This window comes from Rattus norvegicus, chromosome 16 (assembly GCF_036323735.1).
Source record: "Rattus norvegicus strain BN/NHsdMcwi chromosome 16, GRCr8, whole genome shotgun sequence".
Classification (NCBI taxonomy): Eukaryota; Metazoa; Chordata; class Mammalia; order Rodentia; family Muridae; genus Rattus; species Rattus norvegicus.
The window spans coordinates 55568614-55585055 of NC_086034.1; the positions used below are offsets into that span (position 1 = coordinate 55568614).

A 16442-nucleotide genomic window follows, 5' to 3' on the forward strand; every position below is an offset into this window, starting at 1 on the left:
CTCATTGAAATTGTGTTTTGAATTTTGTTTCAAATTTTCATGAGCTTTATTTCACCTCAGCTACCTCGATCGATTTACATTAAAATGCTTAAGGTAGTGAGGTAACAGGGCACCTACCTTTTCTCTCCACTTACCTCTGTAAATTTCCCTAGATTATTCAAGGAAAAGAAAAAAAAACTGCTCTTAAAAGTAATTGTTTTTCTTTACTTGATTTTCCAGTTTTCTCACTCCATTTTCCAATCAAACAGCAAACTGGAAAGAAATGTCTTCTCACCCTCTGCATTCCAACCTCCAGATCTCTTGGTTATCAAATTGCCCGAGTTCTCTTTTCACTTCTGTTTCTCAGGAGTAGATCCAGAAAAGTCGTTAACTTTAACCAGCGCCTACTGCTCCTTTACAACCCTCTAGTGGTTTTCCTTTGGTGTTGAACTACAGCGCAAATGACTGTCCGTAGAATTCCCAGCCTCCTTTGCGGTTGGCCTCAGGCCGAGGTACTACTGACCGGCTTTTCTAAGAATTACGGCTTCAAGCCTGACTGTGTCGGTGTCCTTTTGCCTGTAATCTCAGCACCAGGGAGGCAGAGGCAGGCAATCTGTGTTGAGTTGGAGGACAGCCTAGTCCAGAAAGCAAATTCCAGGACAGCCGGGCTGCCTTGAGAAAGAAGCCCTGTCTCAAAAAACCAGAGGGGAAAAAAGAACGAAGGCTTCTATGGTGAACATGGCTTCCTCTTGTTGTAAATATGGCGTCCTTCCGTAGTAAATATGGCGTCTTTCTGTACTTAAACCTTTATCCTGGGTTATTTTGTTTCCCGACAACCTGAATCAGATTTTTTTTACAGTGACACTGCACACTTCTTCCTAAAGTCAGGGATTTGTGGGAATCTAATCTCACCTCTCTCCCAGGGGGTGTACAGTACAGGGGGATAGCACTTATGTCTGAGAACGCTGCATGGGTTCTTACAGTGTCCCTCTGTACGTCATCGCATACTTGAATTTTTCCTTTATCTGAAACCATTTTGTTAATATACTGTTTACCCTCTGTGTTCCCCACATAAAGGAAGCACGGCTCTGATAACCGTGGATTTTGGGTCTCGTATTTTTCACTCTATGTTGATTGCCTGAACCATTGTCATGTGATCGAAGTATTTCTTTTGTGTTTGAGAAATGAACCATTAGTTTTATCCCATGCCATTAGACTTTGTCTTTCTCTGTGTTTACCAGTAAGCGTTTTGGATGATTGTTTTGACTAATTAGAGGTTTGGGGGCCTATTTGGTGGTGCGTGTCTGTTCCAGAATTTGGAAAGAAGGGTAGAGAAGATTAGGAGTTCAAATCAGTTTTGACCACATAGAGTAACACCTTAATAAATCACTTTATATAACTTTATTTGCTATTCTCATGCATATTGGGTGGAGGACAGCATAGTGTTCAAACCTCTGATAAATAACCCAACCAAGAAAAGTAAATGTTATTTCTATGGCTTTGATGTGTTAGGAAATACCATTTTCCCTAAACTACATTTACAAGCAACTCTTGGACATTTCTTCTTCATTAATTGTCAAAAGTCCTGTATAGATGCCTGGTAAGTCATTTAAAATTTCTGAGTCAGGTCTCACCAAAACTATAGTTAATGCATATTCATGAACTCATTTCTCTAGAGAAATGGACTAAGAGCTGGGACACGAGGCAAAGACAGGCTTTTGCTCTCAATAGAGTGAGTGTACAGTGCAGCCAGCAGGTAAGACTAAACTATTTCACAGGCAATACCAAGAACTGTTCTTATGTGTGACGTAAGCTGGGGGAACATTTAGCATGGGATCCTAAGAATGGAAGTGATGTTTAAGCACAGATCTGAAGTATACATGCGGGTATGTTCATGCATGCTAACAGTAACAGAAAACAGTCCATGGTGTATTAGCGATAGAGAAGAACATGAAGGGACTAGTGGGGGTGGGGTGCCTTACTCTATCTAGGAAGAGTTGCAAATGCTGGCAACGTGCCTTCTGTTAATGCTTTGGGTAGTAAATGAGGAATAACCACTCAGGACCCCCATAGGCTACAGTGGAAGACTTCAGTTACTCCTTTTGAAGTTTGTTTTTATTTTTATATTTTTATCTCTTGTATGTGTGCATGTATGTATTCAAGTACAAGTGGAATCAGTCCATTCTTTCCAGCACGTGTGTCACTGGAAGTGTCCTTAGGTGTGGCAGCAGCAAGCGACTTTTTCTACTGAGCCATCCTGCTGTGCTCCCCACCTCTATTTCTGAGTTTGTTTTCCTTTTTGTTTCTGTTTTCTTATACTTCCGTAGCCCAGACCACATTTAGCAGAGGACTGTGGGCATTTATTGCCAGAATTCGTATCTGAGAATGACTGATTCTGAGTGCTCAGAAGATAGTCTCCACAGGATAAGCATGGCTATTTTAGCCCCAGCCCCTAGTTGGAAATTTACAAATGCTGATAGACCTCATGAGCCCCTGCTTGGGCATATTAATTTAACTTTCTCCCTGCAGTCCTCACTTTCTGTTCTCAAACATTCTTGGGTGTAGCTGACCTTACCACGTGATTGCTGGGTTGACTTGCGGTGAGTGCTGCCTTGCAAAAAATTGATAAAGCTTTTTTTTTTTTTTTTTTTGAGAGAGAGAGGGGGGGGGTTCTGTGTCGCCTGCGCTATCCTGGAACTAACTTTGTAGACCAGGCTACCTCTGAGTGGCTGGAATTAAAGGTGTGTGCCAGGGCTGGGGATTTAGCTCAGTGGTAGAGTGCTTACCTAGGAAGCGCAAGGCCCTGGGTTCGGTCCCCAGCTCCGAAAAAAAAAAAAAAAAAAAGAACATAAAGGTGTGTGCCATCACTGCCTGTCCTGGTAAACTGTTTGGAATCAAAGGAGAACTAAGAGAAATAGAAATGGCAAGAAATAAGCTTGGAGAGAAAAGAGAGTCAGCTCAAGCTGCAGTTACATTGTGAATGTAATGAAAGACATGGCTTTTGTATACCAGCCAAGACTTGATCATGGCCTAAGTTTGCTAGTTAAATAGTCTTAGATAATGGCCTCGGTAAATGGCATCAGTTTAAAGAACAGGTGTGTGGGGTGATTGTTATACTCTCCCCAGGGATCTAGCCTCAGCCTTAGGCCTGCTAGACAAGCACGTGACTGTACCACTAAGCTATAACCAAGCCATTTTGTGTGTGTGTATAAAATTTCGAAAATTTAAACTCTTGCCCTAGCAGTTAAAACGTGCTTTGTTTTTGTTTGATGTATTTATCTTTTTGTCAAGCGTGATGCTTTTTTAAAAAACATAGCCATTTCCAAGTACTTTTGAGCTGTTAATTCTCATCCCACGGCTTTCCCAATTTGCCCTTCTTCAGAGAACATTTAATTTCTGTTCCCCACAGTAAGACACGAGAACAATGAAGAGATCTTTTATCCAGCACACAATTTGAACATTAAGTAAGCAAAGGCAGCTAGAAACACAACAATAATACGTTTATGTTGCAGCTTTAAGTGGTTTTTAGTTCTGTTTTTTTTTTAAATGATGGGAAATAGAGATCAAGATTACCTTGCACTAGGGGTTGGGGATTTAGCTCAGTGGTAGAGTGCTTGCCTAGCAAGCACAAGGCCCTGGGTTCGGTCCCCAGCTCCAAAAAAAAAAGAAAAAAAGAAAAAAAAGAAAAAGAAAAAAAAAGATTACCTTGCACCTCTTTTTGCCTAGAATTCATAAGACGTTGGGATGTCATAGATTTTATTTTTTGGATACCAGAGAATCTTCTAGAATAATGGGCCGGGAAACTACAGTCCAAGAATGAAATCTTGTCTCTCCCTGCCTGGTTTTCTCAATATCAGTCCTTTTCCTCACTGCAGTTGCACTGCACTAAAACAAGAAAGAATGGCTTAGACAGACATGGTGACCTGCCTAGTTTATCTGACTCCATGAAAAAAATAATAATAATTAATTGTGATGATAAAAAGAGCTACTGTTCCTACCTCACTAAAAGCAGCAGGGTCCAGTGTAGGATGAGTTAAGAAATAAAGTAGCAACAACACCTTGCGCACATGCCCAGCATTTACTGCGTGCCATGGACCATACCGTACATCTTAAGACATCTTTTTATTTCCTTTTCACAGCTCCTGTGCACAGAAGAAAGCAGGACCTTCTCACCGTGCTGCCTCGTGTTTTGTCACCAGCTACTGCTGACCAAATAGTAGGTTTGCCTTAGTACTCCGTTTAAAATATTTTATGCAAGTCCCTCTGTTCTCTATCACATTATTCTTTTCAACTTAATGTTTGGCATGCACTTATTTTATTATTCGAGGCAGGGTTTTCTGTAGCCCAGGCTGAGCTCAAACTATGTAGCTAAGGATGACCTTAAACTTGATGCCCTGCCTCATTTCAAGTTACAAGCCTGGACTACTACAGTCAGTTGTAAACCATTTTTTTCCTTTTTATTCATTTCTCAAACAATATATCCGACTGGTGTTTCCCCTCCCTCCACTCTTCCCAATGCCCCCACCTCCCCTCTCCCCGCAGGTCCACTGCTTCTCTGGTTCCCTTGAGAAAAGAGCAGGCCTCCCAGCAGTATCAACCACAGAACTCATAACAAGATGCAAGCCTTCAAGACTGGAAAAGGCAACCCAGTGGGAAGGGAAGATCTCTAGGACAGACAAAAAGTCAAACACATCCTCCCCCACTCCCACTGTTTGGAGTTCCACAAAAAACCCAAGCTGGACAACCATAGCATGTATGCAGAGGACCCAGTGCAGACACATGCAGCCTCCATAATTGCTACTTCTGTCTCTGAGCCCCTGGGAGCCCTGGCTGGTTGATTCTGTGGCTGTGCTCTCCTGGTGTCCTTGACCCCTCTGGCTGCCACAGTAATTCCTCCCTATGCTGGTCCCTGAGCTCTGCCTAAGGTTTGGCGGTGTGTGGCTGCATCTGTTCCCAGGAGCTGCTAGAGGAAGGCTTTCTGACTATGTGCTAGGCACAGTCTAGCACAGTATCATTAGGAATCATTTCATTAACTTTAAAATTTTAAATTTATTTATTTTTGCACCTATCACGTTTGGTTCTACCCTAGATCTCCAGGCTATCCAATGTCATCCAGACAACGTCAGGCATGGGCCCCCTTTTGTGTGGGTGTCAAGTTAGTCCAGTCATTAGTTGGCCACTCCCACAAGTTCTGAGCCACTTTTCCCCAGTGTGTCTTTCAGGTAGGACACACTGTATCTATGCTATGTCTCAGACATAGTCTAGCTATGTCTCAGTCCCTCCACTTGAAGACTTTTCTGCTTACAGAAGATGGCCAGTTCAGCCTCCATTATCCTAGTAGAAGTCCTCACTAGGGTTACCTGGGAGATTCCAGGGGGTTTCCACTGCACTAGGTTTGTTTCCAATTGCTCCAAAATACCCCCCATCTCAGTCCTCTCTCCCAGTACACATGCACACATTCGCATTCTCTGTCTTTCGTTCTCCCCTCCCCAATCTGACCCCTCCTGTTCCTATCCCAATGCATCCCCTGCACCACACACCCCCCCTTGTTACCTAGCCTCTCTGGGTGTGTGAATTGTATCATGATTATCCTTTTCTTAACAGCTAATAGCCCCTAATTAGTGAGTACATACCGTGTTTCCTGTCTAGGGCTGGTTGGCTCAGGGTAGTTTCAATTCTTTTCTAGTGTCCGTTTGCCTGAAATTTTCAATATGTCATGTTTTTAACAGTAGTACTCTATTGTGTAAATGTACTAGATATATTTTATCCATTCTTCTGAGGGCCATCTAGGTTGTGTCCAGGTTTTGGCTTTTGAATAAAGCCATTATTGAACAAGTGCTCATGTGGTAGGAGAGAGCGTCTTTTGGGTGTATGCTGAAGAGTGGTATAGCTGGGTCTTGAAATAGATTGATTTCCAGTTTTTTGAGGAACTACCATATTGGTTTCCATAGTGTCTATAAAAGTTTGCGCTTGCACCAGCAATGGAGGAGTGCTCCCCTTGCTCCACATCCTCGCCAGCATCAACTGTCACTTCCACATCCTCGCCAGCATCAACTGTCCCTTGTGTTACTGATCTTAGCCACTCTGACAGGTGTAAGAGTGTTTCTAACCATTTCACCATTTCAGATTTCTGTTTAAAATTCTCTGTTTAGATCTGTACTCCATTTTTAGATTGGATTGTTAGGGTGCTTTTTGTTGGTTTGTTCATTTTGGGGTTTTTTTTTTCTTTTTTTTAAAAATGATATGTGTTTTCTGGAGTGCTATATATACTTTTTGGATATTCATCCTCTGTCAAATGTGGGATTGGAGAGAACATTTTCCCATCCTATAGGCTGCTGCTTTATCCTATTAACGGTGTTCTTTGCCTTAAAGAAAGAAGCTTTTCAGTTTTATGAAGTCCCATTTACTAATAGTCGTGATTTCGTACCTGTGCTATTGGTGTTTGTTCAGGAAGATGTCTCCTGTGCCAGTGCATTCAAGGCTATTCCCTACTTTCCTTTTATGAGGTTCAGTGTATTTGGTTTTGATCCACTTGGACTTGTTCTGTGGATTTATTTGCATTCTTCTACTTACTAACATCCAGATAAACAAGCACCATTTGTTGACAGTGCCACCTTTTTTCCATTATGTATTTCTGTCTTTATCAAAAGTATCAAGTATACATCGGTGTGTGGTCTCACATCTGGGTCTTTGATTCACTTCCATTGATCTGTTTCTGATTTTATGCCAATACCATGCAGTACTTATTACTATTGGTCTATATGTATTGCAGCTCCAGAAGTCCTCTCATTGTTCAGAATTGTTCTAGCTATTGTGGATTATTTCATTTTATTTTTCCATATGAAATTGCATATTATCTTTTCAGGGTCTGTAATTTTGATGGGAATTGTGTTGAGTCTGTAGATTGCTTTTAGTAACATGACCATTTTCATTGTGCTAATCCTACTGATACATGAGCATGGAAGATCTTTCCATCTTCCAACTCTTCAATTTCTTCAAAAATCTTGTAGTTTTTGTCATAAAGCCTTTGACTTGATTGGTTAGGGTTACCCCAAGATAATCCTGTATTTGTGGTTGTTGTGAAGCGTCTTGTCTCTCTGATTACTTTCAGTCTGTCATTTATAAGAAGGTTTTAATTAATCCTGTATCCAGTTGGGTGTTGATCAGCTGTAAGACTTACCTGCTGGAATTTTGGGGGTCTTTTATGTATACTATTATATCATCTGTAAGTTACTTTGACATCTTCTTTTCCAATTTGTGTGTCCCCTTAATCTCCCTTAGTTGTCTAGAACTATGGCTAGACATGGCTAGAACTTCAAGTACTATATTGAAAAGATAGGGAGTGAGCAGCCTTGTCTTGCTCCTGATTTTAGTGAAATTGCTTTGAGTTTCTCTCTATTTAATTTGATGTTGACTATTGGCTTGCTGTAAATTGACTTTATGATTAGAAATGTCCCAGTATCCTTAATTCCTCCAAGACTTGTGAAGGGCTGTTAGATTTTTATCAACGGCTTTCTTTTTTTCTGGCATCTAATGAGATTTGCCTGTGTGTGCTTGCTTAAATGTGTGGCTCTCTTGTGGATGTCAGGACAATCTGAGAATTTAGTCTTTCTACCCCATGTATTCCAGTATCAAACTCAGCTGAGTGGCAGGCAGGTTCCTGGTGAGCCCCCGCTGCCTATAAGCCATTGATTTACTGAAGTCACTTTCTCACCCTGGCTCTAGTATTGGAATATATTTTAACTTTGGTTATTATCTAAGGCAGGTGTTTGCCTGAGGTGACTGTTGTTGGACCAGTGTCACCTGGAAGTGATTTCCTAGCTAAGACAACATGAATGAACAGATGAAGAAAATGGCAAAGACAAGTGGCCAGAAAGGGCCGGGCAGAAGGGCCCTCGACAGAATGACTCTAAATCATGACGAGGCAAGGCCAGTTCAGAATACCAGAGTGGAACCTCCCCATGTAACATACACCATCCACGAAGAAGGTGAGATTAGCCCTGAGAATGAGGAAGATGTCTTTCCTAATGGATACCTAGAATGCATCATAAGAGGGGAGTTTTCTGAGCCCATTTTGGAAGAGGATTTACTTTTTAAATCCTTCGAAAGCCTAGAGGAAGCGGAACAAGACCTTTCTTGCCAGGTTCTGGAAGCTAGTTCTCTTCTCGAGTACATGACAAAGGGGACAAAACAAGAGAAAAGGGCCACACAAGAGGAGCCTCAGCAGACTGTTGGAGCGAACTCAGTTCCTGAGTGTTCTGAGTACTTGACAAGCAGGAAGCTCCCTGTTGGAGAACCCTCGGAAGTTGATTTATCCTATCATGAGCAGCTGTCAGGCTTTACTGGAGAGAAGCTAAAGGGTGGTCCATACTGTGGTAATATCTCGATGCTGGAGTGTCCTCAAGCTGGGTGCAAGAAGAAGCTGAGGGATAAAACTGCCCTGAGGAAACACATGCTGGTCCACGGTCCCCGTCAGCACGTGTGTGCAGAGTGTGGGAAAGCTTTTACAGAGAGCTCGAAACTAAAGCGGCACTTCCTGGTCCATACAGGAGAGAGGCCTTTTCAGTGCACCTTCGAAGGCTGTGGGAAGCGCTTCTCACTGGATTTCAACTTGCGCACCCATGTCCGCATCCACACGGGTGAGAAGCGCTTTGTGTGTCCTTTTGATGGCTGCGAGAAGAGTTTTATTCAGTCAAACAACCTGAAGATTCACATCCTAACTCATGCAAAGGCAGGGAAGAAATGCTGAAAGTCGAGACAGATTGTCCCAGGCTGAGTGGTCTTACTGGCAGAGGCACCGAGGATCCATGCATTATGTATGAGAATATTATTTGTGGGGATGGATTCTATGGCTAAAATAACTTTGCAAATCTAGAAGGCCTGCTTGTATTTTTTATTTACTTCATTACACAATTTTAAGAACATTGTTTTTTGTATTCCATGGTGTAGTTCCAACAGAAAAGTCAATGGTGAAAGCATAATGTTTAATATATGTGCTACACTGTTGAAGGTGACAGTGTTTTTGCATACCTAATAAAAAATAGCTTATTTTTAATTATGCAGTTCCTAATGCCCTAGCTTTTACCCTTTAAAATGCTTCATGGGAAATGATCCTAAAGAATGGGTACCTTTGGCAGTAGTCAACAAATGAATACATATTTCTACATTTTTGATTTTTGTTTTCCTTATTGTATCAAACTATTAATCATAGTTAAATGTGAATAGTTATATAATAAAGTTGATCCATCTGAAGATTTTAGGTGTTTCAAAATAAAAGGAAATAAAACACTAGAAATGAGTCAAATTTCTGGAAAAGTAAAAGTGCACTAAAAGGAATAAAGCCAGCCAGAATGGCTCAGGACACTCAGGAGGGTCTGAGGCCAGCCTGATCAGCCTTGAGCGCTGGGGTCAGCTAAACCTATATAGAGGTATCCTGTTTCAAGGGGGCGGGGTGGGGGGCAGAGACAGCATTTCATTATTGTTTAAAAGGGGGTTGGGTGGGGTGGTATACATTTTGGATCCCAGCATCCAGGAAGTATAGTGAGTTTGAGGTCAGCCTAGTTCACAAGAACAAATATCAGTTCAGCCAGGACTAAAAATGAGACATTCCCAAAAGAGTTACTAGCATTCGGTATTGATATACCAGTCCATTAGAAGTCCTCAAAGCTGTTTTGATATCACTTCCAGAAGTTCTCTATTAAATTTCTGAAGTCCACTAGTCCACAGTGACAAGAACTACCTCAAACTCCAGAAATGTATGCTCTTCTAGTTTCCAAGGCTAGGAAGCTACCAGTTCAAATCAAAGGGTCAAGCCAGGGTTTTCATTGTCTATGAAAAGACCTCTTCAGATAAGAGCGCATTCTGGTGCTGAGTTGCTGGGAGTTAAAGTTCTAATGTCTGAATATTGAGGATACAGACCCATAAAGTTTGTGCAGTCCTCTTGGCCCAGTAATTTTTATTTTTAGAGTTCTTTAGAAAGTGCTCATGGTCATTTTTGAAAATATTTCCTAAAGGATATTAAGGAAGTTCCATTTAATTGTAGTAAATTCACAACATACATGTCCACTCAGTAAAAACATTTACCTAAAATCATGTTTGGCCTCCTCAATGGAGAAATAATGCAAATGTTTTCAAAGGAAGCTACAAAGGGAAATGGGGGAAGAGGGTCATGTCTAAGAGTTTTGTTTTTAATGGAATAAACTTGAGTGCATGCTAGGGAAGGGATTCAAAGCAGTTAAATACAAAGGGAAAGGTAGTTGGAATAAAAGTCTAACTCATTATAGGATTTAGCTTACTTGTATAATTGCAAAGGGAACTGGCCAGAAAATGAGCAGCCATCAAACCTGCTCCCCAATCCAGTCAGTAGAAATTATTTGGTTTTGGTAAAAATGCCATAATCCAGCTTAGTTAAAAATGCAAATTCGTTTTGAAGATTTACCATAGCCCTGGAAATTAAAGCATGTATTTTAGAAGGATGAATGATGGTCAATCTTGATTTTTTTTTTTTTTAATGCCAAAGTTTAAAAGCAACCTGTCTTTGAAAGTCAGGGTTTACAGTTTGACTTCAGGGTGAAGTTTTTGCTAATAGGCATCATGTTTATAGGAATGTGGATCCCATTCCAGATATCAGTAAAGTGGTGCACAAAAGCCATTCAGATATTTCAATTTTCTTCTAAATCAAACACCTGCATACGGAACTTAAGGCGAATTTAATCAGGGTGATGGATCGTGTGTCTACCTGGTGTTTGCTTTTGCCAGCCTTGTGTCTGACTCAATCCTTTATGGATTCAGAGTGAAGATTAAAGACCAATCAAAAGATGCAAAGATTAGGGTACAAGAGCCTCAGACCGGAGCCTCAGAGCACCTGGAAGGATTAAGATTGGCTCTCCTTATAAAGTCTGGTCTGCTCTAAATCTGTTCATGAGGAAAAGTCTGTAAAGTTATAAGATGTTCATATCTTGATTTTGAGGCCTAGAGTGTCCTGTGAAGAAGTAAGATTGTATGTGGCTGGCCTGGTCTTTCTGTCTTTTTTTCTCTCCAGAGATGTACATAGAATGGCAAAGAGGTAGGAAAATTAAGACATGGGAAAGAGGCTAGAAATTGAGGGGTCACATTTGAAATACTTCCTAGTGTTTTAGTTTTTATTTCACGTGTGTTGGTGGGTTTGCCTGCATGTGAGGGTGTTGGATTCCCTGGAACTGGAATTGTGAGCTGCCATTCGGGCACTGAAAATTGAAAAAGGGTCCTTTAGGGGAGCAACCAAGCTTAAGCACCAAGCTATGTCTCTAACTCAGTGTTTTTTTAAAAACGTGTGACATTTTGTCTTCATGTATGTTTGTACATCATGTTGAATGCAGTGCTTCTAGATATCAGAATGAAATATTGGTTCCCTGGGAACTAGGGTTAGAACAGGTTATGTGGGTGCTGGGAATTGAACCCAGGCCCTCTAGAAGAGCAGTCAGTGTTGGGAACCAGTGGGTCGAGTCATCGGCCCTTTCATTAATGTTTTACAAATGAATGCACACATACTCCTCACATTTATGTTCTACATTTAAAAAGAAATCCAAGCAAAATTAGAGGAGTCGTCCATTTAGACTCTTACAGGACTGCACACACACAGGCACGTTAGACCTAGATTTTCCTACACAACTGAAAGCTTACTGTGCCAACCCTGTTCCTTCTGCCTCCCTACTTCTAATGATGCAAAGTACACTATTTCAGCCTGGTGTGGTGGCACACGCCTTTACCCCCAGCACTTAAGAGGCAGAGGCATGTGGATCCCTGAGTTCAAGGCCAGCCTGGTCTACAGAGTGAGTTTCAGGACAGGGCTATACAGAGAAACCCTGTCTCAAATTCCACCCCCTCCCTCATGCCCAAATAAGTATATTTGATTTTTAACATGTATTTTGCTGTTATTCAGTGTTTTGTTTCTTTTAATAGAATGGCATCTAAGATTTTCCATATTACAAAAGGCTGTATCTCCTTCAAGCAGTAACACCAGTATGTGTTGCTTCTACACCTTGGGTATTCTGAACAGCCTTAATAGGAAAAGGGGTCACGATATAAGAGTTGGAAGGCTGGATTATGTAGCAATCCTGCTTTTTTGTTTTTGTTTTTCTGAGGACCTCCTATGCTGTCTTCCACAACAGTTCACACAGAACATTGTGATTACAGAAGTAAGATGGCTTCCCTGTGGTTACATTGTGTTTCTGCTGTCCATTTTTATGGAGGATTATTTGTTTATTTGCTAATGAGCTGTGAATTCTTGATTCCTTATATATTTTAATACTTCCTTATCAGAGGCTTGCAAGTCTGTTCTATTTTTTTTGTTGATTCGTTTTTCTTAGCTGTGTACAAGTTCTTTAGTTTCATGGAATACCACTACTTTTGGTTTTGGTTTGGTGGGTTTTTGTTTGGCTTGGTTTTGGGTTTTTCAAGACAGGGTTTCTCTGTATAGCCCTAGTTCTCTTGGAACTCATTCTGTAAACCAGGCTGGGCTTAAACTCACAGAGAGCCACCTCACTCTACCTCCCAAGTCCTGGGATTAAAGGTGTGCCTCCATGACCTAACTGTTGCTGTCATTTTAACATTAATTCCTCCAATCTACAAGCAAGGAGTATCTTTTCATTTTACATACGTTTCATTTCCAGTAATATAATTTTCAGTATGTGGTTCTCCCTTGGTTAGATCTCTTCCAAATATCTTAATGTAACCATAAAGAAGAATATCAGTAGTTTTTTCCTAACTTAGTGCCAGGATAGAGAAATGTAATTGAACTAAGTGAAAATCAGTGGTAAAGTAGATCCTTTCTCTAACACAGCACTGGGGGTGGAAAGATGGGTCAGCAGATAAATCAGGTACCGCTCTACAGAGGACTCCGGGTCTTTGCCCAACACCCACATCAGGCAGCTTACAACCAGCTACCTATAGCTCATTTCCAGGTGACCCAACACTCTTTGACCTCAGTGAGAACCTATGCAAATGTGCTGCACATATATTTACATAAATAATCGTTTTACATAGTACATGAAACATCTATTTACTCTGTTCCACCTCACCAGAGACTTTCGTCTTTTAACCCTGGCTGCCCTGGATCTCACTATATACCACCATGCCCAGCTTGTCCGGTTCCTATCTGACTCTCCTGCCCCATATATGCATGTGAAGACATCCGTGTGCACTCATGTAATTACCCCATGCAATGGCTCTGACTGAATACATTGCATGATTACATCCTGCATTGGACACAGAACAGTGCAAGTTACATTAAAAACCCATTATATCTGCAACTCCAAGCAAGAGACTATAATTAAAAGGCAATTGGATGAAATTTGCTTTAAGAGTACAAGAGCTTAAGCAAGCTTTGGTAAATGAGTGTTAATGGTTAACATGTGGGTTTTATTAGGGTGTTTGTTCCTTTTCTGTGTGACCCCAGAGTTGAATTTCTTAAATGTCAGTGGACCAGATATGAAGAACACCTGTACCAAACTGCGCTTTACCATATGGCTAAAGTCATATCCATAAAACAAGCTAGCATAACCTTTGTGACTTTAGTAAATCAAAGGTATTAGGTAGGTTTCAATGATGCCCTGGGCATTAATAAACTATTCTTAGCACTCCTAAGATCATAGTTGCATGCCATAAAAAGATAGTACATGCTCCCTCCAACTCAAAATGATGGTCATAAAATACACATACAAATCAAAGAAGCAATAAAACTGGGAAGAATTTTGATAATCATCATCATTAAACATCAAAATGCTGCATGCTACATGTAATTACATCCTATCGGCTATGCTGACCACTAAGTATCGGGACGTTTTTGTGTGCAAATGCTTTGGGGTTTGTCAAGACTGCATTCTAGGACTTCCCATCCTCGATTTAGCAATGATGCAGCAAAATCTTTGCCGCTCCTCCTATTAAAGCCTAAGGCCCCATGTCACGGTCTATGTCTACTCTCCCTATTATGGAAGGTGAGGTCAAAGGACCATGAATTCATGGTCAAGCTGGACAACTTGGTGAGACCTTTCCTCAAAATTTTATAAAAGAGGGATACTTGTTAGTGCCAAAGCCCTTTTCTGCTTCTCACAGGCTCTGGACTCTGTCTACTAAAAAGAGAAAAAGGTCTTGGTCTAAAGATGGCCCAATAATAGAGTGATTGCTTAACATCTTCCAGGCTCTGGGTTCTGTCCTTAGCACTTCATACACATAAATATAGATACATAGATAACCTTTCAAATAAGAGTTTATTAGTCCCGATATGTATGTCAACTAGCTTAATTTAATCAGCCCACATGTTCTTAAATTACTACACCCTTTTGTACCACATGCTTATACAATTAAAAATTATCACTCTGATTATTAGTATTTGCGAGGCTATAAAATCTGCCTCCCCTGCTACCCTTAGTGTATATAATCTCCATAGCTATTCTCACTTGAAATACTACTAATAATATCCTGGATGAAGTCTAAGACCTTATGGGGGAAGTCGACAAAGAGAAGTTAGCCAAGGGTTAAGGGGTGACAAATGTGACTTAAGGAGCCATTTTGGGATGGTTACCCATCACCACCAGCCCACAGGTATCCTGGTCTAATGTGGGAAAGGAATTGAATGGTCCTTTGTGAAATTTCTAACTCCCTAAGTGACAAAATGGCTTTTCCAGATGTTTAAAGTTGGAGGTTAGTTTATATAACAACAGACAACATCAATATATTGACCCCATTTAGGGTCATTGTTTGAAGTTCAATCTTTGCCTTATACTTGTGTGATTTGTACATACTCAGACATGGGTTAGATACATATATGGATACTGTCTAAAGTCAAGTGGAAATCTTCCATTATTCTCTGTCCACAAGCCTGCTGTATATGAACAAATTTGGCCATTCCACAATGCCAATGCGTTGTAAACAGTTTTCATACTGTAAATAAAGCCTTTTGTGGGTTTTGTTGTTCATTCGTTGGGTTTTTGTTTTGCCTTGGTTTGTTTTGAGACAGGATCTCATGAAACCTAGCCTGTCTTAAACTCAGATTATAGCTGCAAAAGACCTTGAATTTTGATTCCTCCTGCCTCCACCTCCTTGGTGCCAGAGTGTTCCAGAATAGTATGTGCTCTGGGATAGAACCCGTGGATTCATACATGCTAGAGAAGCACCCAACCAGCTGTGCTGTGCAATTTTTTTTCCTAGAAAAATATGTTCAGCCTGAGGTTTGCTAAATCTTATGTGGAGTGAAATAGATGTTGAGAGCTTATTGTAATTTAAAATGTACGTCCTTGACATAGTTTTCGAGGCATACCTGTGTACAGTAAGCTGAAGAGTCCCCTCTGAACAGTCTGGTAAGACTTGTTAAATGGCTGCCTTCACCAAAACTAAGGCTTGTCTCTCAAGACAAGTGCAGGGGGAGGGGGGGGATAATCTCCACTCGGGAGGGGCATTTTCTCTTCTGAATGCTAGTTCAGTTTCCCTGAGTGGGTCACCTCTCCTTTAGAGAGCTCCAACATTCCGTGTCTACCTATGTACCTACCTACGTTTAAAGGGCAGGCTCTCCTTTAACACTGACCCAAGGCACAGCACCCAACCCTTCCATACTTCTCAGCAATAAACCAGGATGAGACTAGAACACTTAAAGAGCCCATAGAAAGGAAGACAGGAACAAAATATAACTTGTTTTATATTTAAGCCCAGGTCACAGGCTTAAGACAGAGTTACTTGTTTCAGGACTTGAGCTTAACCAAAATGCACTTTTGATTCCTGATTCTCTGAGACGTGATTTCTGATTTTTCTCCTGGTTTGCTCAGTATATTTCTTCCCTGAAAGTTTATATTCACAAATCATGTGACTTCAAATTTCACTGATGTGTTAGCAACTTGGCAGCCTCAAATTATAGATAAACGCATATACTTTGGGGGCGTGTTGGGGGTGGGGGGCTGGTATTGCTAAGGCTGGCCTTGAAGTTGTATGCCAGCATTGTCCTTGAAACTTCTGATCGTCCCACTGCTGTCTAAGAACCAAGATCACAGCAGTCCATCGCCATGCCTGGATTAGTGTTGGGGATTAAAGTCAAGACTGAACACATGCCAGGCAAGCATTCCACCTACTGGGCTAAATTCCTAGTCCTTGCATAGAGCATGTATGGACTGTCCTTCTGGAACTCCTCCAGGGGATTAAATGTATCAGATCATTTAATTGAAACCCTTTAAAACTCTAACATGGATATGGAAAACAAACTCAAGGGAGAACTTGCCTGCAGAGGCTGGCAAGGGGCAGGCAGTGAAGGCTTTTCAACCATCTTAAAGGCTAGGACTTTATTTTGTAGTCCATAAAGGAAGCATAAGAGGGATTAAGCAAGTCAGCAATGTGATCAAAATCACTTGAGAAAAGTCATCTGGGAGGCCCACTGAAGACAGATCAGCGGGAAAGTAAAGAAGTCAGAATAACCCAGAGGGGAGATGGCAAATCTTATA

General features: G+C 41.1%; 1 protein-coding gene across 3 annotated transcripts; it reads left to right on the forward strand.

The window, feature by feature from the left end:
• Positions 1 to 289: 289 nt before the first annotated feature.
• Positions 290 to 9270, forward strand: Zfp42 (zinc finger protein 42). 3 transcript variants are annotated; one of them, XM_039094996.2, is made up of 5 exons: positions 464 to 711; positions 1656 to 1735; positions 2509 to 2579; positions 4119 to 4195; positions 7741 to 9037. In XM_039094996.2, the coding sequence occupies exon 5, from the start codon at positions 7811 to 7813 to the stop codon at positions 8726 to 8728; it is 918 nt and encodes a 305-aa protein (XP_038950924.1). In that variant the 5' UTR covers positions 464 to 711; positions 1656 to 1735; positions 2509 to 2579; positions 4119 to 4195; positions 7741 to 7810; the 3' UTR covers positions 8729 to 9037. The 3 variants fall into 3 exon arrangements, with proteins under 3 accessions (NP_001389498.1, XP_006253234.1, XP_038950924.1); XM_006253172.5 differs by lacking the exon at positions 2509 to 2579 and having other exon boundaries at positions 461 to 711; NM_001402569.1 differs by lacking the exons at positions 1656 to 1735; positions 2509 to 2579 and having other exon boundaries at positions 290 to 711; positions 7741 to 9270.
• Positions 9271 to 16442: the final 7172 nt, after the last annotated feature.